The following is a 24737-nucleotide window of genomic DNA, read 5'->3' as shown; positions in this document are numbered from 1 at the left end:
GGGGTCAACAGCCGAGCGAATTGTGCGGAAGAGCGAATGGAGCGTAAAGGAAACGGAGGGAACGATGTTGTTCTCTGGGATATGACGTTATAGGGTGGGTGGCAGAGGTCGGAAGACGGCACGTGTGCAGAAAGACTCGAAACCCATGCGGCGGCCGGTCTGGATCTTCTGATCTACCAGGAACTCAACTGAAGTGTGGCGATGCTGTCAAAGTTCAGCATGCAGCATTTATTGTATGTGAAGTAGGAAAGGGAGAAAGATGTAAAGAGGGGGCAAACAGCCACCCACTATCTTTGGTCTAATTTTACCTACGGCGTATTTCACGTTCATTGGATAGAAGCTCAATTTTCTTTACTACGTGGGCATATAGAAATCAACAGGGGCTCAATGATCTGTACCACACCGTATAGAATACTCGCTACACGCGACTGTGGCTACGTACTGATAGTAGCTTTGGGAATGAAGAAGGAGACCAAAAAGCTAGAAAAAAGGGAAGGAGGAAAAAAAGGGAAGGAGGAACCCACAGGACCAAGCAGCTGTAATCGACTATATCAGAATGAAAATGTGTTGAGTGCGCCGTCAAAAATCGTAATGAAGTCCTTTTGTGTAGCACTTCTCGACCATCTCCATTTAATGAAATGATCTCTCGCATGAGACTGGCGAGGCGAATTCTTGATTTTGCATGACAACAGAATGTAGTCATGTTCATGAGCGCGTCGTCGCCACAGCCATACATACATAGTAAAGCAAAAGAAGACCTCTGCGAATGTTTGGAGGATTTCAAGCTCAATTATAGGGTGGTTGGTCAACCCATTTATAAACAAAGATGGGTATGAATATAAGATTCCTGTTTCAACTGCGACACCTTGTTAAGTCTGTTCAATTCCTCGTCGTCGGAGTCTCAGGGTGGGAGATTCCTGGTGCCCACTAGCCTCGCCTCAATTAGGCCCTTCATTCTGACAAGGCACAGCCGAGTCGAGATATCTATCAATATTGAAGGTGTTCTTGAGGGTCAGTGCAATTGATGCTTCATTGCGGTCGGCTGTTGTGAAGCCGCATTTGTCATGGGTACTTTTTGGCACGTAATCGTTGAGCAAACGCATCGAGAGCAGGCAAGAAATGGTTGGCTGGCTTATCAACAAGTATGAGATAGCTAAGAAAGTGCAAGGATTACGTCCATTTTTGTGACGAAATGGGTCTATGCTGACTGGGGCTCGATGTAGAATGGTTGAGTTCATGGGAATAACAAGCTGGTACCAGATATGTTGTGACTGCATTGGAATTCGTGACTTCTTCAAATCTGAGGTCAGTGGCTTCAAAGCCTGCCATCAGGTTCACCTTTGAAGCGCTGCACACGTTTTTGTTCCCAGTCATCAAGGTCCTTGGCCATAAGCCTCTTGAATGCAAATCAGCAAGTCATGTACTTCTGCAAGTCTACGTGACAAGGAGATGATCACTTACGTAGTATTCTTCCCGTTCGTCTCCAATGATCCTTCTTCGCGGGTTTCGTTTTATGCCTTCCTCGCCGTCCGGTCCCTTGAGACCCAGATTAAAGGCTTCCTCTTGGCTGAGTTGTTTTACTTTGCGATCATAACGTTCATATCTCAGAGCGGCCGCCGGTGTCAGTGCGAAAGACCCTGCGACTATGATCATGATGAAGGGAAAGCCAAACAGTAGGAACGGATGTCGGGGGAGACGGGATCTATATGCCGCACCGACTCGCTCCCCTAGGGTTGATGAGGCGGTTGTCGCACGCCGGAATTTCTTGGCTTGAAAGACGGGCATTTTGATAATAATCTCAAGATTGACAAACTTTCGGTATCAATTGAGTCGCCAAGGTAGGAACTCGGAAACGAATTGGTCTCTGGATAATACATGGACGCTGCGGCAGCTGTGCCTATATGCCTATTGCCGTACCATTGACAAATTGTGGGAAGTATCGGGCGGCTAGAGGTTCTTCGGCGAAACGAAAGTCCGCCATCTCCACCAAGCCTAGCAAGCAATCGCCAGCCAGAAGTCTGCTATAAACATCACGTTGTGAAAGGTAACGGAGCAGAGTGACAAAAGAGGAACAACTTTCCGCCAGAAGAAGAACGCTGGTATGTTGCTTTGAGTTCCGAGTGTAGCCAAAATTATGGGATTTAAAACTGATGGCCATTCCAGTATCGCGGATCTACTTCCTTCGAAGCCTTTTGCTCCTTCCCTCGTAGATTTTACTACGGCAGCGAAGCTCTCTCGATGACATCCACGACCCCAGGCCCCCTATTTGGGGCCGCTGGCGTAGGGGCCACAACGCAGCCGGCAAATGCACTGCAGAACAACCCAGCAAGTATGCTTGGGAACACGTCCACAACACAAACGCCTTCAGGCGGATCCCTGTTTGCAAAGCAACCGCAGGCACAACCGCAACTCACCCAGAGCTCTTTATTCGGACAAAATACCGGACAAAATACAACACAGACCAGTGTAGCGCAAGCAGCGCAGTTGTCTAATCAGACGCAACCCGCCTTCTTTAACAGCCTACTAGAGCGCGGCAAAAAGAGGCCTCTCTCCGCGATCGGTCTGAACAGCAATTTCGACGAGCTGCCCACATTGCAACTGGGTCTCGATGATATTCGCAAAAAGGCGCGAGAGCTTGGTACTAAAGGGTCTAACAATAGACAACAATATGCATCGAATAGCAGGGCGTAAGCTGTCTCTCCCCACCTTATCCCCCACCTCTCATTGCATTTCAAATGACATACTCATGGCTCTCAGTCACTATATGCTGGCTGCATCCGGGGTCTCTCCTGGTCACGCGCTACGGGACCTCAAAGCTCTAGATCCTCAGGCTTCTCTATCGGTGACTCCTAAAGAGCAGGAGACGTTCGATCCTGATAATCAAAAGTACCTAAGGAACCTACAGCAGCGTGGTCGTCAAGTCATGATAACGGAAAGCCTTGCCCGCACACAAAGAGATTTTGACCTGTTTCTGGAAGAGAAACTCGACCTGAATTGGGAAGACCAGCGGCGAAAAATATTCCAACACTTCGGGTTGACACACAAAGACGACAATGCTAAGGATGGGAAAAGTACGTTTGGCCGTTCAGTCCAAAGGACACAGCAGTTCAATACTGCGTCTGCCCATGATCCTGCTTCGGTCTCGCGTCGGAGTGTCTTTGGACGCTCCGGCTTGGATAAATCGGTCATTGGAATGCCGGGGACTGGAGCGGCAGGTCTTCAGATTTTTGAAGATTCGATGGAGCGCAACGATGGTCCGGGTAGTCACTCTTCTGATCTTCGTTTTCTGCGGGAGAAGATAGGCCACTATGCAGAGAAAGTACAGCTGCTGAATGCGGCCAGACTCCAATCTCGGACATATCCGATTCTATACAACTTCTCTGACGTTGAACAGCGCGCAGGTGGTGACGTAAGTCCGCGCGATCCAATTTTCAATCTATTGTTGACTTGCGTTAGGTTCCACGGCAAATGTATGATGGCTATAGAGCCTTAATCAGTATTGTTGGGGAGTCACCAGAAGCGATGAATATCTCGGCTCCTTCCGCATTGAGGGAGCGACAATTCTCTTCGGACTATTTGGATGAATTGCCAACCTCACGCAAAGCGACCAATCTCAAGAATCGTATAATCGAGGGCTCACGGTCATACCTCGAAAAGCAATTCTATATTGATGTGGAGGGTGCAATTGCGAAAAATCCCCGAGAAGCACAGCTCGGTGGCATCCCAACCGTGGTCAACAAGATCAGGGCTTATGTCAGGCTCAGGGCCGCAAGAAGAGACCTCGCCCCTGACGGAACCGAGTTGCAAATGGTCGGCGAGGATTATTGCTGGATTCTTATCTTCTATCTCCTTCGCTGTGGATTCGTCACGGAAGCAGCAGAGTACGTTAGCCAAGATCCAGGTTTCCGCTCCTTAGACCACAAATTTGTGACATATATGACAACCTATGCCCAGAACAGGCGGTTGCCGAGGGACCTGCAACAAAAAATCAACGGAGAGTATCAACAGCGGTCGCGAAATGCCCCCGATAACACGGTCGATCCTTACCGCATGGCATGCTACAAGATCATTGGGCGCTGCGAACTCACTCATAGGCGCTTAGACGGCATTAACCAACAAGTGGAAGACTGGATGTGGCTGCAATTTACCCTGGCCAGAGAAGATGATCGCGCGGAGGAGATTGCGGGTGATGTATTCGGGCTTGAAGACATCCAGACCGATATCACAGAGATTGGCCAGAAGGTCTTTAGCAAAGGTCAAGACAGCCAGGGTGGTTACGGAACCTTTTTCCTCTTGCAGATTTTAGGAGGCATGTTTGAGCAAGCTATCTCATATCTTGTGTCTTATGCTCCAGTTAGTGCAGTACACTTTGCTATTGCTTTGGCATACTATGGCCTACTCCGTGTGTCCGATTTTTATACATCGGGCGAAGGATTGCGTAAGTGGCACACTTTGGAGTGCTCTACCTTGCTGGCTCCTTTATTAACGGAAATAGTGTCCTACACTGTCAAACAATACCCACAGATTAATTTCGCCTTTCTCATCACGCATTACACGAAGCAGTTCCGCACAGCATATGTCGATGCAGCGATTGATTACTTCTCTTTACTGTGCCTCAATGCCGACTTGCCCGGTTCCTTGGGTAAATCTCAAGCAGCTGTGTGTCATGAGGCTTTGCGAGAATACATCCTGGAAACCAGAGATTTTGCTAAGCTGTTGGGTGATGTACGTTGTGACGGAAGTAGGATCAAAGGTTTGATCGAACAGCGAATCAGCTTGATCCACCTTGTCGACCAAGAAGAGTTCCTGAAGACAATAACGGTACAAGCAGCGGCTATTGCTGATGACAAAGGGCTGACCACTGATGCGGTTCTTTTATACCACCTTGCCGAAGACTACGATCGCGTCATTGATATCATAAACCGAGCTCTTTCCGATGCTGTCGCTATAGATCTAGGAGGGCCAATGCTGAAGCTGCAACCTTTGAGACCCCGGGCTAATTTGCATAGTGATAATCATGGTTCAACCCAAGGATCTCCGCTCGAACCCGGGAGTAGTCTCAGCCTTACTGCTGTGGAAGATCCGGTTGTTTTAGCTAAGAACATGATCGGTCTATACAACGCCAATGCCCTGTACTACCAACGCATCCGACTAGTCAATCGTGACTCCTGCGGGTTGTTACTTCGGATGATGGAGGCGAAGGCAGAAGTTGAAGCAGGCAATTGGACTCCTGCCCTTGATGTAGGTTTCCTCCATACTATCAACCCCTTATTTATCAGCTCTCATAGTCGTTGTTGCGCTGACACTAACAACTCGTAGGCTATCAATGACCTTAACCTGCTTCCGCTACGGGCAAGAGGCTCTGTTCCCTACATACGAAGTGCTGCTCAAGCCTTTTCGTCGTTCCCTGCCATAATCTCCCACAATATCGGTCATATCATTATGTGGAGCATCACTTGCATCGGCCACGAACGTGACCGCCTTGGCTCTAGTGCATACGAGAATGAGATCAGACAGGGGTTAGCTGAGGAGCTGCTTGTCATGGCTAAAGACTTGATGGTATTCTCCGGAATGGTCAAATACAAGCTCCCGCCTAAAGTGTACGAAACACTTGCGCGCGCTGGGGCTGAGATTGGAGCATATTAAGAAGATGCCCCTCTGCCCATGGAATTTGGGATGCACACTTCATGTTCATTTGCCCTTTGTTCCCAGGCTTTTGCCGACTCAGAATACCTCGTAGTTTTCAGATAGGATTAGAGACCCCGAATGTCTTATATTGTTTGGCCAGCGTGAGGTACGCATGTTTGGTTTTCCTAGTACGTACAAACTTAATTAGCCACAGAGTAAGCCATGCGCTGGTGCTTTCCCGCAACTAAAGCTCAGACGCCAAGACCTAGACCCGCCTCGATCATTCAAACCCGCTCACTCCCAGCAACCAGCCTACTACTAAACTCTCAGTTGGATCCTAGATACTCGAAAGTGAATGAACACCAGAGAGAGGACTGGCATAATGTCGTATCAGCTTTCATCTTGCACACAACACTAAGCGATCCGCAATCCATCATGGATATATGCTGCATCGCGCAACCTAAGAACATTGCCCTGTGCATACACCCTTCTTCACGAAACCTTTAAGACGAGGGTGCAGTGCCCGACATGGGACATGACCATGATGACGCATCTGACACGACTACGAAGTCTACACTATCCAGCCTCGAGGATGAAACGTTGAATAATGAAGTCTCGGCTCAAGCGAAATTTCAAGGGGGAGGGGCCTCAATCGCGAATATGGTTACATCCTGTGAAGAGGATGACCACGGTGGTCAGGAACTCGGCAACGTGTCAGATAGCCTGACTCCTGAAAGTCAAGCTGCGCCTGAAGCTGTTAGTGCTAGAGAAAATGGGACTGCTTCGAGCCCCGACGCCCCCACGTTGCACAGCAGCACGATTTTCCCATCAAGAGAGATGAGCACCAATTCTGGCGACACACCCACGTCGCAAAATTCGGGCTTGCCCAAATGTGACTGTCTTATCAACAACCCCCCCAACATTTCCAGGATTCGACGAGTAATGTTCGAATGCAAGGATCCTATAGAGATAAGTCTTGAGGAGTTTGAGACTTACTGGCCGTTCATTGATAACGTGTGGGTAAAACAAAGGTCTAATTCCAGCAAAGAGGGACACTGTACTACGGACTATTATATGTGTCGATTGCGACGTCCAACTCATCGCACATCAGAGACACGGCCTCTGCCCGAAGGAAAACGGCCTCGAAAGAAAAGGGTACGAGAGGGTGGCATATGCAATTTCCAGATCAAAGTGGTGAAGTTTGAAGGGGCCTATTCAACTGTGACCATCGCGAGGACTCCGGGAAGTAGCCATGTGCACTCGCATGACCTCGATTATATCGACAAGGTGAAGCGAAATTCGGGGCTCATGGAGTTTGCACGAAGGGAAGCAGTAAAGGGATATTTACCATCTTCCATCTATACCAAATTCAAAGAAGCACCTGCGAAGCTTGAGGAGGCAGGTGGCAAATTCCTCACGGTGACAGATGTGCGCAATGTTTCAGCAAAGTGGAGAATCCAGAACCCCGAGGTGAAACTCGTACCGCATGATGGCTATGAATACCAAAAAGGTCATGGAATCGTGAGAAAAGGGGGAAGTGAAAGCAACGGCGGCAGTCCGGTTCTATCGAGTACGACCCCGAAGTCGTCGTTACCACCAGACACTCTTTCATTTCCTCAGTTCTCCTTGGAGTTCCTCGGTCCCTATCTCCCAAAGCACGATGAGCGGCGCCCATTTCCTCATGTCACCCTATCTTACGCATCTTCCATGGACTCTAAAATCTCACTTCTTCCAGGCATGCAGACAGTGCTCTCGGGACCCGAAGCTAAGCTTATGACGCACTATCTGCGATCTCGTCACGATGCTATCTTGATTGGAGTTGGGACGGTCCTTGCTGACAACCCGGGCTTGAACTGTAGATTGGAAGGGGCAGGAGGCTACGGCGGCCTGGGGAGAATGTGGCAACCGCGACCCGTGGTGATTGATCCCACCGGTAGATGGCCCATTCATCCCGAGTGCCGCATGCTAAGGACTGCAGTGAATGGTAAAGGCAAAGCGCCATGGGTTGTGGTATCGCCGGGAGCCCGTATTCACCCCCAAAAACTGGTGATGCTCAAAGGCTATGGGGGCGACTTTCTTCGAATCATGGAATACAATCAGGATTGGCGCCTTCGCTGGGAAGCCATTCTGCGCGCTTTGGCATCCGAGGGTATCAAGAGCGTCATGATTGAGGGCGGAGGAACTGTCTTGAGTGAGCTATTAAATCCCGAGTATGCCGATTTTATTGATTCCATAGTTGTGACTGTCGCCCCCACTTATCTTGGCTCTAGTGGAGTGAGTGTGAGTCCAGACTCTAAGCGCGACGGAGAAGGAAAGCCGAACGCGGCCTTAAATCCCAAGGATGTGAGATGGACACCATTGGGTCAAAACGTTATTATGTGCGGCAGAATCCGCACAGAGAATCCCCTCACTTCTCGCGTTCAGGGATAAGAAGGCTCTTTTACTCCCTGCCCATTCTCTCTTTATTTCCCCTCTATGCCCCTTTCATCTGCCACTCTCTGGTCCTTCCTTGTTGACACAGTACTACATCCCTCTGCACGGAGCACATAAAGTCAATGTTAATGTTCATGAATAGAACATATCATCTAAACCAAACCTTGAGCCCATAATGATAATAATAAAATAGCTATTAACAACATCTCGCAAGCGCATTAGAGGTAGGGACCATATGCATATGCAGATGTTTGAGTAAGAGCCACGCTAGTTATCTTTGAGCCCTGATCATAATGAAATGGAGCATATTTGGCACATGACCGGTAAGAAGAGCGTAAACAAAGACGCTGCTGTTAGAACCGTCATTTCTCGTAAACAATGAAGTGATAGAAGTTGCCGGAACGACTTTATGGTTCACTAGACCGACATTCATATATCGCTGATATGCTTTGGGGATGGGAGACTACGGAAAGTAGGAAAGTATGGTTGACTTGCTCTTTTAAGCTTTCTTGGTTTGCTCACCAGTCATATGTTGCTTATGTATAGTGCTTTGAACACCCTACTTGCTACGTAGACTAGTCCGACTTGGGTTGTTGTTGTCCACGGTTAGTGTACCAGTAACTACAATGGGCTGTTGTTTCCTTCAGCTAAAAACAGTAACAATAACAACAGTCACGGGTGGAATACCCCAGGTTCTAAACCAGCCCCCAGCTCCTCAACAGCAAGCCATTTCAATTGAAAGCGTGTTGTCTGTGATATCGTCCCTAGATACTGAATAGCACCAGCTTATCTTTCATTCGATCTAATCGTTTTAATCTGACTCTCTGTACTACTTGGCATAAACATCTCTCTCCCTCTCTCTTTTGTATAGCCTTTTCCATACTGGGTTTAAAACCAGCTCGTGGCGCGTTTTCTTAATAATGCCCCCAAAGAAAAGTGCATCTAAGTCTGCTGGCAAAGGCAAGAAAATGAAGGCAGCGATTACTGCAGCTGCTATGACGGCCATCAAGGCGAAACGAACAGCAATGAGCACAGCTCTAAATACCGCAAACCACTCTATTAATACTGATGACGCAGCCATTGTCAATGCGGGGACTCCAAGGGAGACCAAGATTAGCAAATCCAGTGGACGTTCTAGCCAAGGAGCCGTATCCGCGAAGGATGGAAAGCGAAAAGCTGATATCGACGAAGAAATACCGACCTGCGAACCGAAGAAGGCGCGTGTAGTCCGACCTCGGGTGCCGAAGCCAAAACCAAAGATCATCATCAACAGTGCTCCCACCACCCGTCTAAATGTGTATGTTTGTGGCGAAGGCAGCTCTGGTGAACTCGGTCTTGGAGCGGGGAACACCGCCATCGATGTAAAGAGGCCTCGTCTCAATCCGCATTTGCCAGCAGACCGGGTCGGCGTTGTACAAGTCGCAGTTGGCGGCATGCATTGCGTGGCACTTACGCACGACAACAAAATCTTGACATGGGGTGTCAATGATCAGGGAGCGCTTGGGAGGGATACCACCTGGGAGGATGGCTACAAGGATGTGGACGAGACTAAAAGCGACTCGGATTCAGACTCTGACAATGACACTGGCCTCAACCCGCACGAGTCGACTCCTACTGCTATTCCTTCTGACGCTTTCCCAGAGGGTACTATTTTTGTGGAAGTCGCAGCTGGCGATAGCTCTAGTTTTGCTCTTACAGATGAAGGTCAGGTCTACGGTTGGGGAACTTTTAGGGTACGTTAGCTCACGCGCCAACTGCTCAGATTAAGCTGACAATGTCAAGAGCAACGACGGGATTCTTGGCTTTGACCCCAATAACAAAGTCCAAGCTACTCCCACGCATATCCCCTCATTGAAAAAGATCAGGCACATGGTCTGTGGTGATAATCACGTTCTCGCTCTAAACGAGAAGGGCGCCGTATCCTCGTGGGGTTCCGGCCAGCAGAACCAGCTAGGCCGCCGTATCATTGAGCGGAATAGGCTAAATGGGCTTCAGCCACGCGAGTTTGGTCTACCTAAAAACATCGTGCACATTGCTTGTGGCGCTTTCCACTCCTTCGCCGTCCACCAATCTGGCAAAGTCTACGCTTGGGGTCTGAACAGTTTTGGTGAAACCGGTATCAGAGCCGGTGCTGGTGACGACGATGCTGCTATCGTCCACCCTACCATTGTCGATTCGCTGTCAAACCAAGGTGTCACTCAACTTTGCGGTGGTGCTCACCATTCACTCGCCGTCACTAGAAGCGGCCAGTGTCTCGTTTGGGGACGATTGGACGGTTACCAAACGGGACTGAGGATTGACACACTCTTGGATGAAGCGGTTATCAAGGATGAGCGTGGACGCCCGCGCATCCTCATAGTACCGACTCCTGTGCCTGGAATTAAGGCCAATGTGGTGGCGGCGGGTTCAGATCACTCAATAGCCATCGATAGCGATGGCCATCCTTGGTCGTGGGGGTTTTCCGCTACTTATCAAACTGGCCAAGGGACACAGGATGACATTGAGGTAGCAACTGTTATCGAAAACACTGCTATCCGGGGAAAGAGGCTGACCTGGGCGGGTGCGGGGGGCCAATTCTCCGTATTCACCGAACCTGTGATGTTATGATCAGCTTCGAATTGGCAGAGCCTTCCACAAGAGCTGTAGTTTGGTTCGAGTCCGGCAGTGCTCATAGTAGCCTGGCTTTGTACACTTGCAATCTTCTGACTGTAATGTATTATACGGCTGCGTTCAATACACGAGATCTTTACGCACGGTATGTAAATCGACTCTTCCCTTTCTCATTTGGGATTTGGGCTCAAGAGCATCGTCATCCGTATTGTACACAAGTCCTTGTTTAAGAATAACGCCTGTCCGTCTCGAACCTCGGTAATTTCTTTCGGGTGCCAATAAGCAGGCAGAACAGAGACCTAGACGCCATGGTTCCCATCTTCAAATTCTCGTAGAAGGATATCCAACTCGTCATCTTCAGGGGTATCATCCGCTACGCAACTTTCTGGTATCTGTTTGTTTGACTCTGAAGTTGGCGCATGTGGTTGTGCTAGGTCGAACATTATGTCCCCGCGTCTAGAGCCAGAAATGGTTCCGCCTAATGCTGTATCGGATGTCTCTACCGTAGTCGCAGGGTCCATGTCTGCACTAAGATCATCGAGGACTTGCTTGTTTATATCAGCCGTCAGCACTTTCGGCTTCTCTTCATCAATCCACTCCCTTCTCATCGCCTGCAAGCGCTTAGAGTGTCCAAGTTTTTCGATCATGGCCAGACCATCAGCGAATTTGGCCCGAGGATATAAATCGTCAAGCCATAATTGGTAGAGGTTCAAAAGCCGGGCGACGTCAGAAAACTGTTCCATGAAATTAGCAGTCGGAGAGAAGTGATCTCGATGTTGGTGGTCATAGACCTCGTGCCCTTTGCCCTTCAGTCTCAGCCTCTGCCTGGACGTGCGGCGTAGCTTTGGTATCCCGGATTGCGAAAGCAATCTAGGCGATGGATAAGTAAGCATTTCGGTTCTAAGGAAGTGTGATCACCGGCCTTACCTGCTCTCATCTAGTTTCGCAACAAATCGCCGGTGCTTGCTAACCTGGACCTTATCGTCCACCCCTAGAATAGGCGTTGGTTCCTCGTTATTAGACCCTACAGTGATGGTCGTTTGAGGCTGTTCCCATGCCGCATCAAGGCCGGCGTCATAGTCAAACAAGGAATTGTCATGGCTTGTTAGTGCATCAAGTGGTTCTGTCGTGGTTTCCATATTCCAGGCGGTCCTCGACTCTGGAGATGACGAAAGAAAAACAGACGTCGTGGAGTGGCAAGTCAGAAAAGAAAAGCGGCGAAGTTTAGGTGGGCAGGACTAGGTTATGTTGATCGAAATATCGAGTAGGTTATTGTTTGCCTGCTAGTCAGTATAGCGATTTTGTACGCGGCGACGCGATCTGCAAGCTCGGGACGCGTATGTGACCAATGAGCAATTAAGTTACTGGGCGATTTACTCATTGTAGACTGATGAATGAATGTTACCAGCACCGTATCGGCAACATAATTGAAATACAAGTCCTGTGGTGGTTTGTAATCTTATATTAGGAACTAACTATTGGACATTTGAAGATACTATATTAGGATTCTTGTTTAAGAAGGTTTTCTTTCATTCTGTTTATTAGAACTAAGGGTGTATGATAATATCAAATTATCTAATCTATCTATGTATCTGTATATAACAGTATAACTAAAAGATAAGGATTTAAAGCCTCTACTGGCTATTGTAGATGGTTTAGCACCAGTCGTATTATAATTACAGCCAATTCATGTAATTATCAAAGCTAGCAGTACTGTGATTGAAATGTAAGTCCCTATTATAATACTTGATACTGGGCAATACTACGATCTTTTCTTTATAGCTGAAAAAATCATTCTTCCTTAAAGCATCTTTTTCATTCTTTTATATAGGACTTTTAGAGTCTGAATTAATACTAAATACTCATCTTGATTTAAACTTACATATATTAGTTTAAAGCGTAGGAAACTAGGAAAGCTATACCCTCCCCCGCTTACGAATTTCACAGCTCGTAATGACTTACAAATGTTGTTTAAACACCCCAAAAAAAAAGATAATTGCTTAAAAGATTGGATAGAAAAGTTTGGACGTGTACAGTAAGTAATATAGTCACCTCAGACCCCGATCCAAGATTTTTGTTGAATTTTGAACAATTCTTGAAATTCATTATGAGTTGTGAAATTCGTGGCGGGCGTATTGCAGACTCAGGGCTTCTTCCAATGTATTAGGAGTACGAAATATTCTGTACTCCATACATACATTATCATCGGTACAGTACATTAAGTGCGGTATCCCAGGTAGTCCACTGAAGTAGTTAGTTATATTTTGTGATGACTAAGTCATATGCTAATCGCTAGACTCCAGCAGGTAAGGCGGTGGGCTTGCTTGGCAAGACTCCCTCTGAGTTCCAACTTCATTGCGGCAGAAGCCAATCCCCAAAGCACGATTATTACGCACCATCTTCTGGCCACGCCAAACGATCATGGCTACCGATCACAAGGCAACGCTTGTCCCCCCAAAGCGGGCCAACACCGACTATCCGGTATGTCCTTAAGATATCTCTGTAGGTCAATTCAATGGACAATTGACACTAACTGATTCTCAATAGCTAATTGACTCCGACCCGTATGGACCCGCCTTCAATCATTGATAATCACAGAATCTCACACTGGAACTCAGGCATTTGAGACGAGTCGTCGGTTATGCAAGACCCTCTGATTATGCTGTAGCAGGTGGACTGGCTGCTGCTTCTCCACTTGCTTTCTGGATCATGGAGAGGGTGAGCCCGTCCCATGTCGGCAGAGGCGGCTTCGCTCCTGTCATGCGACTAGCAACAGCAATCGGTCTCGTTGGAGGTCTACATATCTTTTACCAACGATCTTGCAGTGAGTATCCCATCGCAGCCGGGGAGAAAGTGCCATCACGGATGCTAATTTGCCGTCGTAGATCGCTTCTATGGTTTCACGGAAAACTCACGGGAAGTCGAGATGGATATGAGAGAGATGGTAGACAATGTCAAAAAAGGGGAACCATTGTACGGAACTTCTCAGGTTTCTCCATACTTGCAGGGTGTTGCTGCTAGAAACTCGCGTTATTCTCAGCTTTTCAGCCATGTCATTCCATGGATCAATATCGTCAACCACGATCAAGTAAGTACATCAGATATGCATGCAAGCCTGGTGAATTGGCGGAGTCCAGGCATCTCGAAACTCAAATGCTGACCCTTTGATAGCATGGCGTCGACACCGCCAAATATTATCAACAAGCGGAACGGGAGCTCGAAGCGGAACGCCTGAAATAGCCGTATCGCTCCCTCTGAATATCTGGCGGAATGAATAGTGACAAACATTAGTTATGCCCTTGTTTCTTCTGTCACCGCGAAACCTGTTGTATACGTATTTATATTCTAGCGCAATGTGAAACCCTCTTCAACAGCTTGCCTTTATTGGGTCAATCCAGACAGCTGGGGATTTCTGCTGCAGGATACGAGGTCATGATATGAGCTGGTATTCCATACTTCAGATAGTTGGGCTCAACGCTTGACTGCCCGGTACGCTAGTTTCAAAGCTCGTCTTGAGCTCACGGTGTTTCTTAGGCCGAGGCTTGGGAGCTGGCTGCAGTCAGCGAGACTTCAATGATTGCTAATGACCGGACTCGTGCATACCATTTTCATTTTCTTGTATGTAGAAGCGCCGAAGTAGCATTATAGCTTCTTCCCGAAATAGCCCCCCATGTACCACATACGGTGGGTCTATCGAGAGGCTAATGAGCGATATATTAGTGGCAAGAAAATGTCACGGGGGGTGAAAACGAACTCAGAATGCAGCGAGAGAATGCTTCCAGTCCCTCCGAACCTGTCGTTTCCGCAGCCAAAATAAACGGTACGAATCCGATATTGCCTCAAAGCAGAAGCACACATAATGCACGGCTCAACAGTCACATATAGGTCTGTCGAACGAAGAAGCGATCTAGGGTGATTTTCGAGCATTTGCTCGATGGCGATGAATTCAGCATGTCTTGTGCCCTGTGTTTCATTAGCTAAAATTTGTCGTTGGGTTCAGTCAAGCAATATCTGTAAGAGAAACCATTATAGTAGTGAAATTACATTCCAAGACACCCACAACTATGAATAGCGCTCTTTAGGCTTACCGCGCCTGGGCATTAACCTACATTCATGGATTTGTTGGTATCATTCATCCCTGAACCGACGATTTTGTTGTTGTGAACAAGGACGCATCCTACCGGCGTCTCTCCTGTCTCAAGTGCTTTTTCACCCTAGAGAAAACACATTAGTTTGCTATTATTCTATAGCGATATTGTATCGACAGATACCATTATTAATGCCTGCTTCATAAAGTACGCATGACGTGAGTCCATGCGATCAGGCACTGCCATAACGATTCCCGGGTTTAATGAATGTGAGGCAGTTGGCAGAGGAAGTGTACTGGAGGAGAGCCCCAAAAGAGGAAGATTTTAGCACCTGAAAACCACAGCGTAACAATTTGCTAGTTTGACTTGCATAAATTGCCAGGGATCGCAACGGCGATGAAATTGGCAAATTTCTTCTTGGCTCAATCGATTTTAGTCAAGTAACTCCAGACCGAGGTGCAACGGAGTCATCTCCACAATTTTAACATTCTACGGAGTGTACTGTGAAGTAACTACAGCATAGTCCTGCTGTCAACATGTATTCAGTTATCTTATCCGAACTACCGCGCGCGGTGGCGCAGTGCCCCACTTCAGTGTATACACATACAATAAATAGTACAGTCCCTTGGGGCTGGGGTAACTAGTAACCATAGACGAGTATGAGTAAGTACGAAGTATAGCACTTGTGAAAAAGTCAGTCGTCGTCCTTTGCTTTGGGACTTGCATCAACAGAGAGCATCTGACCTCGAAATGACAGGCCCTAGAGCAGCAAGTACCTAAGAAAATTCCGAACTCCAATGAAGGCGCGGTAATCGGTAGTCCATGTGGAAATGTATGGAAATCTATGATTCTGCCCGCCGCCTTGTGTGATTATGTGATTATCGGATCGAACCCGAATAACAACCCTCTCCCCCCATCCTCCAGCGCCTGTTCTAATCACCATCACCTATTATTACCGAGCTTCCCCATCGCCTAGAATATTCGAAGACACATGCACCATGTGTGGATGCAATGCCAATGGCAACAATTGAGCGCAAATCGTCTCGATTCTCCACATTGAAGACCAACCGATCGGACGTTGCAGAGACGGTTTCTTCGACCCTGGCGGCGCAGCTGGTTCCGCGTCTGTCCTCGCAAGGCGATCAGACGCGTATCCTAACCAAAGAAGCTTTCTCACAATTGCGACATGAACTTCTTGAAGGCAAATACAGCCTGCTGCTCTCCAATGACAGCGTCGCCGATGTCAAGAAGCTTCTTTGCATTGCCCTCAAAGCCGGCCTCGAGCCTTGTATCGAGGGCCAGGGGCGCCACCGGGAGGACCTAGCAAATCAGCTCTGGGACTGCCTGGATATTATACAGGCTGTTGTCGACAAAGCACCTTTGGTTCTCGTTGAGGCTGCAGATCCGGAGATTCTGGGAAAAGATGAACAGGTTCCCTTGTACTCGTGGCTGCTTGTCCGACTCCTGCGAGCGGCCAGTATCTGGGAGATAGACAGACTTAGAGAAAAAGTCAATAGCATCCTCTCGAGCATAATGAGTGTGCCCAATAATCATGCCAGACTCTTCCATTCTTTCCTTTGTATCTCTTCGTTTTTACGATCATGCACCATGGGTTTGTTCATGCGTCGCATCTGTGTCGGATGTCTGGCTAACCTCCTCTAGACCTTCTGTGCTCTCTGGAGGCTTTCCATTCTCAACAGTTATCCAATGAGCATGCGACCAATCCTCCTGTAGTCAACTTGAAGCAACAATTCTGTATAGATCTTTTGAAACTCCGTCTTCCGCATGGCTCATTCAATAGGAGCATCAACGCAGGGTCATTGCTCCAGAGCTTCTTACTCTGTGCTGATATGTTCAAGTCTAACATACACGCTTATACCTCATCTGACACCCCTTTGGATCGGCATGATAAGATATGGCTCCTGAACGGTTATCAGCGCCTATGGGACCTGGCCGTTTCCTGGCTCCCAAAGACTTTTCCCGCTCCGAAAGAGACAACCACACAGATTGTTGTCCGCGTGATAGCCGCAGCTGGGACTCTCTTCACCCAAGGGAGATGCACAGATCAAGACTTGCAGTTGGTCCATTTTGTTCTCCAAAAATCAGGAGATCTTTTGGCCACGGACGACCTAAGCGATTTCCCGGTCATCCAACTAGAATTGAGCCAGCTCATAAACAGAGTTGTTGACATGTTGAGATGTACAGCGCGTCGCGCTAGCATCACGGACAAATCAATTCTGTTGAACAATACAATGACGGAGAGACTTGCATTCTTTCGGTCTTTAGAGCCGCGTCTGCAGGTAACCGAGCACGAATAATCTATGCATGTGTGCATTTGAGGCTAATTCTATGCATAGGCATCGGTTGAGAATCTTCTGAGAAGAGCCTTGCCATCAAAAGAGGAGTATACCACTTTGTTTGAGACTTATGTTGCTCTCACACAACACGCAGTGCCAGGGATTGCTCAATCACAAGAGTCACGCACCATTGACCCATCAGTTGACAACACTGAAAGTGGTCCTTCTGTGAAGCGACGCTGTGTTTCGCATTCTGATGCAAATACATTTAACCGCAGTATGCTGCAAAGGCTTGTGTCAGAGTTACTCAGGTTGCTTTGTGATCGAGACTCCAGCGATATCAAGGACCTTGGACCTGCCGTGTCGTAAGTCATACTGCAATGAGATGCTATAACGGATACCTAATCCCGGCTGTAGTGAGTATTTTGGCAAAATTAGTGAGGAGAAAAAATGCGAAGTTCTACACACCCTAGGACTTTTACCTTGCGCTATGGCTGGAAGCTTGGCACGCATTGACGGAGCTACCTCGAATGATGCATCACATTGTCGCTTTTGCGATGATGAAAGCAGAAAAGACCGCTTCGACTCGGACGAGCAATGCTGCGGGGCTGACCTACTGGGTGACGTGTTTGCCTCCATACTACCTACGCTCTCCCGCACTGCGCCTTTGAGAATAGCTGCAATATCTGCTTTACGTAGGGTCATTATGCATTCTCCGAACTGTGAATACACGCGGCTCGCCACTTCTGTCTTCGGGGACTTTTATCTACACTCTATGAGGAGCTCTATAAGAGAATTACGAATAACGGCCGGGTATGTACTCTTGGAACTGTGCGGCCTAGCGGTGGGTGTTGACGATGTTTCTAGTTTTTCGATTACTTCGTTTGTTCAGAGAGAACTGGACCGAAGTGTTAGGCATGACAACTTCATAAGAATCTTGGATTGGCTACGCGGGATCGCAGAGAAGAAGGACATTTACTATCATGAAAGTTGCATCTTGACACTTTGCCGGCTTGCAATGTAAGCCTTCCTTGATTCATCTTCCTGCTCATGTTGCTAATCATCCTTTCAACCATGAAGGCTCTCTTACGACGAAGAAATGAACATCATTTTGCTGCGCCTCGTTGAATATCTGGGTCACTCGAATCCATTCGTCTGCTCCATCGCATACACTGAAGTATGTGTGAATTATTGGAAACTCTCTCTTCAAATCAACATTGGGCCAAATTAATATTGGACTAACTTCCCTCTAGCTCTCCAGACTGGCGCAAAACCTCTCACTTACTCCCGCTGGCTTGTTTCGACCATTCTGGAGAACCCTCTCTGTGACCGTGGTCAAGAGCTTCCAATCTCGCCCTTACATGGCAGAACAGCTGTGCGATCTCCTAGGGATGCAAGTGGATGACTTCTTGCGATTAACTGAGGTTCATGTTTTACCTTACCTCGTGCTCACACAAAAACGCGACATCATCGCCAGGGTTGGCGCCACATACAAGGAAGTCAGAACCCCGTTCGATATATGTTCAGAGAAGAACAATCTCGCCGCTATACTAGCGTTCTTGTTGAGCCAGCCATCATCGGACCCAGAAGATAGTATAATGTCCACCCTGTCCACAGTGGATGCCGCCTTTGCTGGACGTACCTTAGCCGAACTCGTGAGAGTCGAGCCGATTCTCATCGCTTGTGAAATTCTCAAGAACTTAGGGGACTCGAGCGTCAGGAAAGGAGCGAGGGTAGGTGTGCACTCAAGGCTTGCTGGCCATGGTCACTAAGTGTAACAGTTCCAGCGAGCGCTTCATCTCCTCGCCGCCCTTGTCCCACGAAAATCCGCCAATGCACAAAAACGAGGCAACTTGATCGGTCACTTCATCGAAGAGCATGTACTTGGCATCATTACACAATTTGCACATGCCATAAATGATTTTCAAGTCAGACAGTCACTCATGGAAAAGAAAAGAAATCTTGCAGCTATTGGAGAGATGATCAAGGTCGCTCGAGGTCACGTCAATAGTGCTTTGCCGCAGGTCTGCCCTTTAAACCTTCTTTCAGTGATATTAGTGCAATGCGGCTGACTTAAATTAGATATGTGCTTGCTTACGATCTGCACTCGAAATCAAGGATTTGTGCAATCATGCATTCATGGTGTGGAGAGTCCTCATTAGCACTCTTCAGGGGGAAGAGGTCGAGCCTCTCATTGATCAGACATTGTCTATAGTGATAAAGTACTGGAACATGCTCACTGAAGAAACACAAGGTTATGCTCACGACTTGGTTGGTTATATCATACATCAGCATAGTGATGTGGTACGCGATATCTTCCATACCATGCCCTCTCTTTCTTTAATCCCGAGGCTAGCCAACCTTGGGGTAGAGATCAAAGAGCTTAGAGGAAAGATGGACGTTCGGAGCCGATTTTTAGCTTTTATTCGTCGCAGCCAAAGTGAAAACGCGGTGGTCATTGAGCAAACTTTGAAGGAGCTCGTTGCCTTTCTTTCTGGCAATGAAGAATTCGTTCATGCCTCGGCGCTTAGTGAACAACCAGATCCGGTTGTTTCACAGCTGACTCGAGCCTTGCTTGATTGCTGTGTCAAATTCAATGCGAGCTCGGAATCCATCACTATTCTCTCGGCTCGGTGTTTGGGTTTAATCGGCTGTCTTGATCCCAATCGAGTAGATACGATAAAAGAGAAGAAAGATATACTGGTCTTATCAAATTTTGACAGCATGGAGGAAACTTTTGACTTCATTCTGTTCTTCCTGCAGCACGTTCTTGTCGAGGCTTTTCTGTCGACATCCAACACGAGAGCCCAAGGATTTCTCGCGTATGCAATGCAAAATATGCTCAGGTTCTGCAACCTTGACTCGGCTGTGATTAGCCGGTCTCGGGATGTTCAAGGGGAGGAAAAATATGGACGCTGGATGCAACTGCCTGAGGCTGTTCGCAACATCTTGACTCCATTCCTAACATCAAAGTATACAGTTACGATTGGCGCCATCAAGACTAATTGCAAATCTCCTCTTTTCTCTCTGGAATTGACTCATGGCAACTGGCTGCGAAGCTTTGTGCAAGATCTGTTACGAAGTGGGAACGGCGATAATGCACGACTCATATTTAGCGTCTGCAGTCGCATTGTTAAGGGTCAGGATATCTCGATAGCGTCATTCCTTTTGCCATTTGCGGTTCTAAATCGCATAGTTGGCGGAACGGAGAGTGAGAAGCAAGATTTGCGATGCGAACTGGTACATACATTGTCTTATCCTCTTCCAGAATCGAACAATTTTGCATACGAGAACATATTGTTATGCAGTCAGGTCAGTTTCCCCTGGATTCCTCACTTCGCAGGCACTGACTAGCACCTTGGTCTCTTGCTTAAGAGTATCTTTGAGGTTCTAGATTATCTTTCGCGATGGCTTCAAGGAAAGAAGAAACAACTCAATAGCTTCAAGCATCACAGCTATCACGTTAGTCGAACCCACAAGGAAGCGTCTCGCCAAATGCTCCTGGATAACTACACATCGCAGGTGAGAGCTGTAGAAGCTTTGTTAATCTCAATACCCCCAGAGATCATCTCAAGAAGAGCAGTCGAGTGCAAGTCATTCTCACGGGCCCTGTTCCATTGGGAGCAGTACATTCGTCAGTCCAAAATTCAGGCCAGCACACGGCAGCCTTCCGGAACCGAGCCTCTGTACCAGCGTCTTCAGGAAATCTACAGCCAGATCGATGAACCAGACGGCATTGAAGGAATTTCGTCCAGTCTTCATGCGTTGAACATCGATCAGCAAGTCCTTGAACATCGCAAAGCAGGAAGGTGGGCTACTGCGCAGAGCTGGTATGAGCTACAGGTCCAGAAAGATCCGGACAACGGCGAAGCGCAATGGAATCTGCTTACTTGTCTCAAGGAATCAGGACAGCAAGGTATGCCGTCTTAGCATTTGTTTGCTGCAACTTTTCAGACTCACTCGTGCTGCACAGATGCTATTCTCACCAGATTCGAGGTTCTCACAAGTCCTGTTCTAAGGAGTAAGTTCCTTCCCTTCGCAGTGGAAGCATCTTGGATTACTGGGAACTGGGATCGACTACACAATTATCTACGACTTGGCTCGCAGGATACGTCGGATTTCAATATCGGGATTGGACTCGCTTTCGACGCACTTCGTCGTGATGACGGGGCAAGGTTTGGGCAGCTAATCAATGGTCTGCGACTCAATGTTGCCAAATCACTGACAGCTAATTCGGTGACTTCGCTGCAATCATGCCATGACAGTATACACAGGTTGCATGCTTTATGTGAGATCGAGTTTATAGTCAAGATAGGACACGAGCCTTGCATCGAGCAAACGTCACGGTCAGAAGTGCGTGCTGTTTTAGACCGCCGCCTAGACATCTTAGGAGGATATATCTCCGACAAGCAATACCTGCTTGGCCTTAGGAGAGCAACAATGGAATTGACGTATGGATATTCCTCCAGTTTTATGATACTTACGCGGACTGACTGTACACTTGAAGGGGCAAATTCTCCGATTCCGAAATCGCAGCTGCTTGGCTGGCTAGTGCCCGTCTTCTGCGGAAAGGCAATTACACCAACCAAGCATATCAGTCAATGCTGCATGCTGCCCGCTTGAAAGACCGAACAGCTACTATTGAACACGCCCGACTTCTGTGGAAAGACGGTCACCACCGGAAAGCGATCCAGACGCTTGAAGGTGCAATCATGGCTAATGAATTTTCAATGTCAGGCGATCCCGATTCCGGATCCCTACTACGTGACAAACACCAGAATATTCTTGCAGCTAGGGTATATCACCTTTATTGAATTATGTAAAGCGTCTAACCCGGGCCACGTGTCTCTTAGGCCCACTTGCTCCTGGCAAAATGGACAGATCGTGCCGGCCAAACTCAATCGGATGTTATTGTTCAAAGGTTCAGGGAAGCCATCAAACTTCAACCAAGGTATTTGCCGAAGTTTTCTGTGAGGGACTTATGCTAATCATAAGCAGGTGGGAGAAAGCACATTATTATCTGGGAAAGCACTACAATAAGATTTTGGATTCTGAGAAGGCGAAGCCACTGGGGAAGGAGGCACAGATCTAGTACGTTTGTCTTAATCAGGTTCCCAGATCCCTGAGCAATTCTATCTTACACGTTCTAGTTTGAGTGGCGAAGTCTCAAAGCTTGTTGTCGACAATTATTTACGATCATTGGCTCATGGAAATAAATATGTCTTTCAATCACTCCCCAAAGTGCTGACTTTGTGGTTGGAACACGCATCTATCGTGGAACAGCCATTTGATCCCAAGCGCGGAGACAATGAGTAAGTCCCTTTACTCTACTTATTCGTTGTTTTGACAACAACGGCTTTTTGCTTTTCTTAGAAAGCCACATCAATTGTTGACATTCAAAGGGATTTTCAAAAGCATACCCTACAGCAGCGAAAGAGAAGCCTCGAAGACATACATTTGCAGCTAAAGAAATACATACATCGAGTCCCAGCTGCGTTGGTAGGTCCAGTGACTTTAGTTTACGGTATAACATACTAACAAACTCAGCTGTTTACAATTCTTCCTCAAGTCCTAGCTCGTATCTGTCATCCGAATACCACGGTATACGACCTATTGACAAGAATGGTAGCCAAAGCTGTGAACTCTTTCCCTCAGCAAGGGCTATGGACAGTCCTCGCCGTGGTCAAGTCGTCTTCTAGAGACAGAGCCTCGAGAGGTATTAGTTGTCTCCAGAGAATCACAGTATGTCAACATGGAAAATTGGCAGGTCTTACGAGCTAATCGAAGCAGGACATGAACAAGAAAGCGAAAGGAGAGTCATCCGTGTCTGACATGCGTGCGATGGTTAATCAAGGCCAGAAGTTCTCAGATGAGATGTTGAGACTATGCATAGCACGCATCGAAGAGAAGGTATCAAGGGTCAATCTTAGAACTCTTGGTTTCAATCATAAAGTGGCCCCCTGTCGACTTGTCGTGCCTTTTCAGGCAATGTTAACACCGATCTTACCAGCCAGTCATGATTCAGAATATCTCAAAAACTTCAGGGCCTTCCCCAGAGAGGCAATTACAATTGAAGGTGCGAAGCTACCGATGCCCATTACTTAACGTGCTTGCTGATCGTTACTAGCTGTCCTCGATGATGCTCAAATCCTGAATTCACTTCAAAAGCCCCGTCGTATCAGTATCCGAGGGTCAGATGGAAGGATTTACAGTATCCTATGCAAACCCAAGGATGACCTTCGCAAGGACCAACGCCTTATGGAGTTCAATAACATGATCAACAGATTCTTGAAGAGAGACGTCGAATCGAGCAAACGTCGAATGTGTAGGCATTATACTCCCGGACAGCTTTTCAGTTTCCCTCTTCTGATCTTATGTATTGCTCGACAGACATCAAAACGTATGCTGTGACACCACTGAACGAGGAGTGTGGACTCATTGAATGGGTGGATAACCTCCGCACATTGAGAGAAATTGTCATCAAGCTTTTGAAAGAGAGAGGAATTTCGCCAAATGCAGGTCTCCTACCGCGCACGGGCCGGAAAGCTGAGTGCTAACCCAGCTTCTACTATATAGTACAGCGAGATTAGGCAAAATCTCAATGAAGCCTGCTCAGAGGCTTCGAAGCTCGATTTGTTTTCAACCCAGATTCTTGCTAAGTATACAACACGGAAGACAACTCCCGCTACAGGCTGGTTGGGCTAACCGACAACTAGATTTCCTCCGGTGCTCTACGACTGGTTTGTCGAGATGTTCCCTGAAACGGAAGCATGGTTTGCAGCCAGGATACGTTACACCCGATCCTGCGCTGTTATGTCTATGGTTGGTTATGTCTTAGGGTATGGCACCTAGTTTCCTTAGGCTTCCTAGCCTTGTTCCAGGACGTTGTTTTAAGGGACTCCCAACAGATTAGGTGACCGTCATGGTGAGAACATTCTCTTTGAGGAAGGGACAGGGGGGGTACTGCATGTCGACTTCAATTGCCTTTTTGACAAGGTGCGTTGGAACTTCCCAAGTATAGCTATGTTCTTCCAAAAGCTGATTCCTTCTCAAGGGCTTGACCTTCGACAAACCTGAGCTAGTTCCTTTCCGCTTAACACAGAATATGGTGGATGCGTTTGGCGCCTACGGATACAATGGTTAGTGAGTTGGGAAGTTTGAAGGCAAGAGCTCTGGGATATTGACAAGTATTCCAAACAGGTCCATACCGCAAAACCTGCGAGATAAGTCTAAGATTGCTTCGCCACAATGAAGATGCACTCATGACGGTCCTGGAGACTTTCCTGCACGATCCGACCACAGATTTCATAGGGAAAAAAGTAAGCGTGCCGTATCCCCAGAAAGAAATTTTGATGCTCAGTGATTTATAGCGTCGCACACATGCAAGTGTGCCTGATACACCCGCCGGGGTACTAGAAAATGTGCGCAACAAACTCCGAGGTCTCCTACCTGGGGAATCTGTCCCACTTTCCGTCGATGGCCACGTCGATGAATTGATTATACAGGCAACCAATAAGCGAAACCTGGCAGCTATGTATATTGGCTGGTGCTCCTTTATCTAAACTGGACAGACCTGCACTCAGATTTGTCATACTATTAGTACTTCGATAGCTCTCTCGGTAGATACATGAATGCACGGGGCTACGGGTGGTTGGACTGGGAAAATAATGTCCCAAACTTT

The 24737-nt window shown here is 47.6% G+C and overlaps 7 protein-coding genes across 7 annotated transcripts; 5 read left to right on the top strand and 2 right to left on the bottom strand.

Moving 5' to 3' along the window:
• Positions 1-1315: 1315 nt before the first annotated feature.
• On the bottom strand, positions 1316-1785 carry ASPACDRAFT_47178 (cytochrome c oxidase assembly protein COX16; the record flags this gene model as incomplete). The annotated part of the gene is made up of 2 exons (XM_020201911.1): positions 1316-1396; positions 1462-1785. The coding sequence occupies 2 exons, from the start codon at positions 1783-1785 to the stop codon at positions 1316-1318; spliced, it is 405 nt and encodes a 134-aa protein (XP_020052167.1).
• A 377-nt stretch (positions 1786-2162) lies between these two features.
• nic96 (linker nucleoporin NIC96) lies at positions 2163-5789 on the top strand. Its single transcript, XM_020205907.1, has 5 exons — positions 2163-2687; positions 2758-3409; positions 3457-4438; positions 4496-5241; positions 5320-5789. The coding sequence occupies exons 1-5, from the start codon at positions 2239-2241 to the stop codon at positions 5644-5646; spliced, it is 3156 nt and encodes a 1051-aa protein (XP_020052166.1). The 5' UTR covers positions 2163-2238; the 3' UTR covers positions 5647-5789.
• A 125-nt stretch (positions 5790-5914) lies between these two features.
• ASPACDRAFT_125993 (RibD family protein) lies at positions 5915-8523 on the top strand. Its single transcript, XM_020196873.1, has one exon. The coding sequence runs from the start codon at positions 6157-6159 to the stop codon at positions 8056-8058; it is 1902 nt and encodes a 633-aa protein (XP_020052165.1). The 5' UTR covers positions 5915-6156; the 3' UTR covers positions 8059-8523.
• Positions 8524-9124: 601 nt separating this feature from the next.
• ASPACDRAFT_81581 (RCC1 domain-containing protein) lies at positions 9125-10712 on the top strand. The gene is made up of 2 exons (XM_020205906.1): positions 9125-9794; positions 9844-10712. Exons 1-2 carry the CDS (start codon positions 9495-9497, stop codon positions 10666-10668), a joined length of 1125 nt encoding a protein of 374 aa, XP_020052164.1. The 5' UTR covers positions 9125-9494; the 3' UTR covers positions 10669-10712.
• Positions 10713-10842: 130 nt separating this feature from the next.
• Positions 10843-11897, bottom strand: ASPACDRAFT_81580 (Chromosome segregation in meiosis protein 3). The gene is made up of 3 exons (XM_020205905.1): positions 11599-11897; positions 11463-11541; positions 10843-11405 (listed from the first exon to the last, which is right to left on the bottom strand). Exons 1-3 carry the CDS (start codon positions 11808-11810, stop codon positions 10971-10973), a joined length of 726 nt encoding a protein of 241 aa, XP_020052163.1. The 5' UTR covers positions 11811-11897; the 3' UTR covers positions 10843-10970.
• Positions 11898-12955: 1058 nt separating this feature from the next.
• Positions 12956-13911, top strand: ASPACDRAFT_1859614 (putative NADH-ubiquinone oxidoreductase 21 kDa subunit; the record flags this gene model as incomplete). Its single annotated transcript, XM_020197685.1, has 5 exons — positions 12956-13152; positions 13219-13235; positions 13290-13495; positions 13557-13759; positions 13843-13911. The coding sequence occupies exons 1-5, from the start codon at positions 13093-13095 to the stop codon at positions 13909-13911; spliced, it is 555 nt and encodes a 184-aa protein (XP_020052162.1). The 5' UTR covers positions 12956-13092.
• A 1865-nt stretch (positions 13912-15776) lies between these two features.
• Positions 15777-24618, top strand: atrA (protein kinase MEC1; the record flags this gene model as incomplete). The annotated part of the gene is made up of 26 exons (XM_020202917.1): positions 15777-16371; positions 16422-17059; positions 17117-17421; positions 17474-17869; positions 17924-18076; positions 18137-18233; positions 18310-18789; positions 18838-19080; positions 19139-20368; positions 20432-20972; positions 21030-21507; positions 21564-21852; positions 21910-22007; positions 22055-22147; positions 22207-22368; positions 22459-22555; positions 22604-22798; positions 22847-23132; positions 23184-23381; positions 23447-23571; positions 23633-23715; positions 23773-23895; positions 23965-24052; positions 24111-24195; positions 24257-24375; positions 24427-24618. The coding sequence occupies 26 exons, from the start codon at positions 15777-15779 to the stop codon at positions 24616-24618; spliced, it is 7389 nt and encodes a 2462-aa protein (XP_020052161.1).
• Positions 24619-24737: the final 119 nt, after the last annotated feature.

The sequence above is a fragment of the Aspergillus aculeatus genome (genome assembly GCF_001890905.1).
Source record: "Aspergillus aculeatus ATCC 16872 unplaced genomic scaffold ASPACscaffold_18, whole genome shotgun sequence".
Classification (NCBI taxonomy): Eukaryota; Fungi; Ascomycota; class Eurotiomycetes; order Eurotiales; family Aspergillaceae; genus Aspergillus; species Aspergillus aculeatus.
Note: the sequence above shows the minus strand (reverse complement) of the source record. Positions and strands in the feature narration are given on the sequence as shown.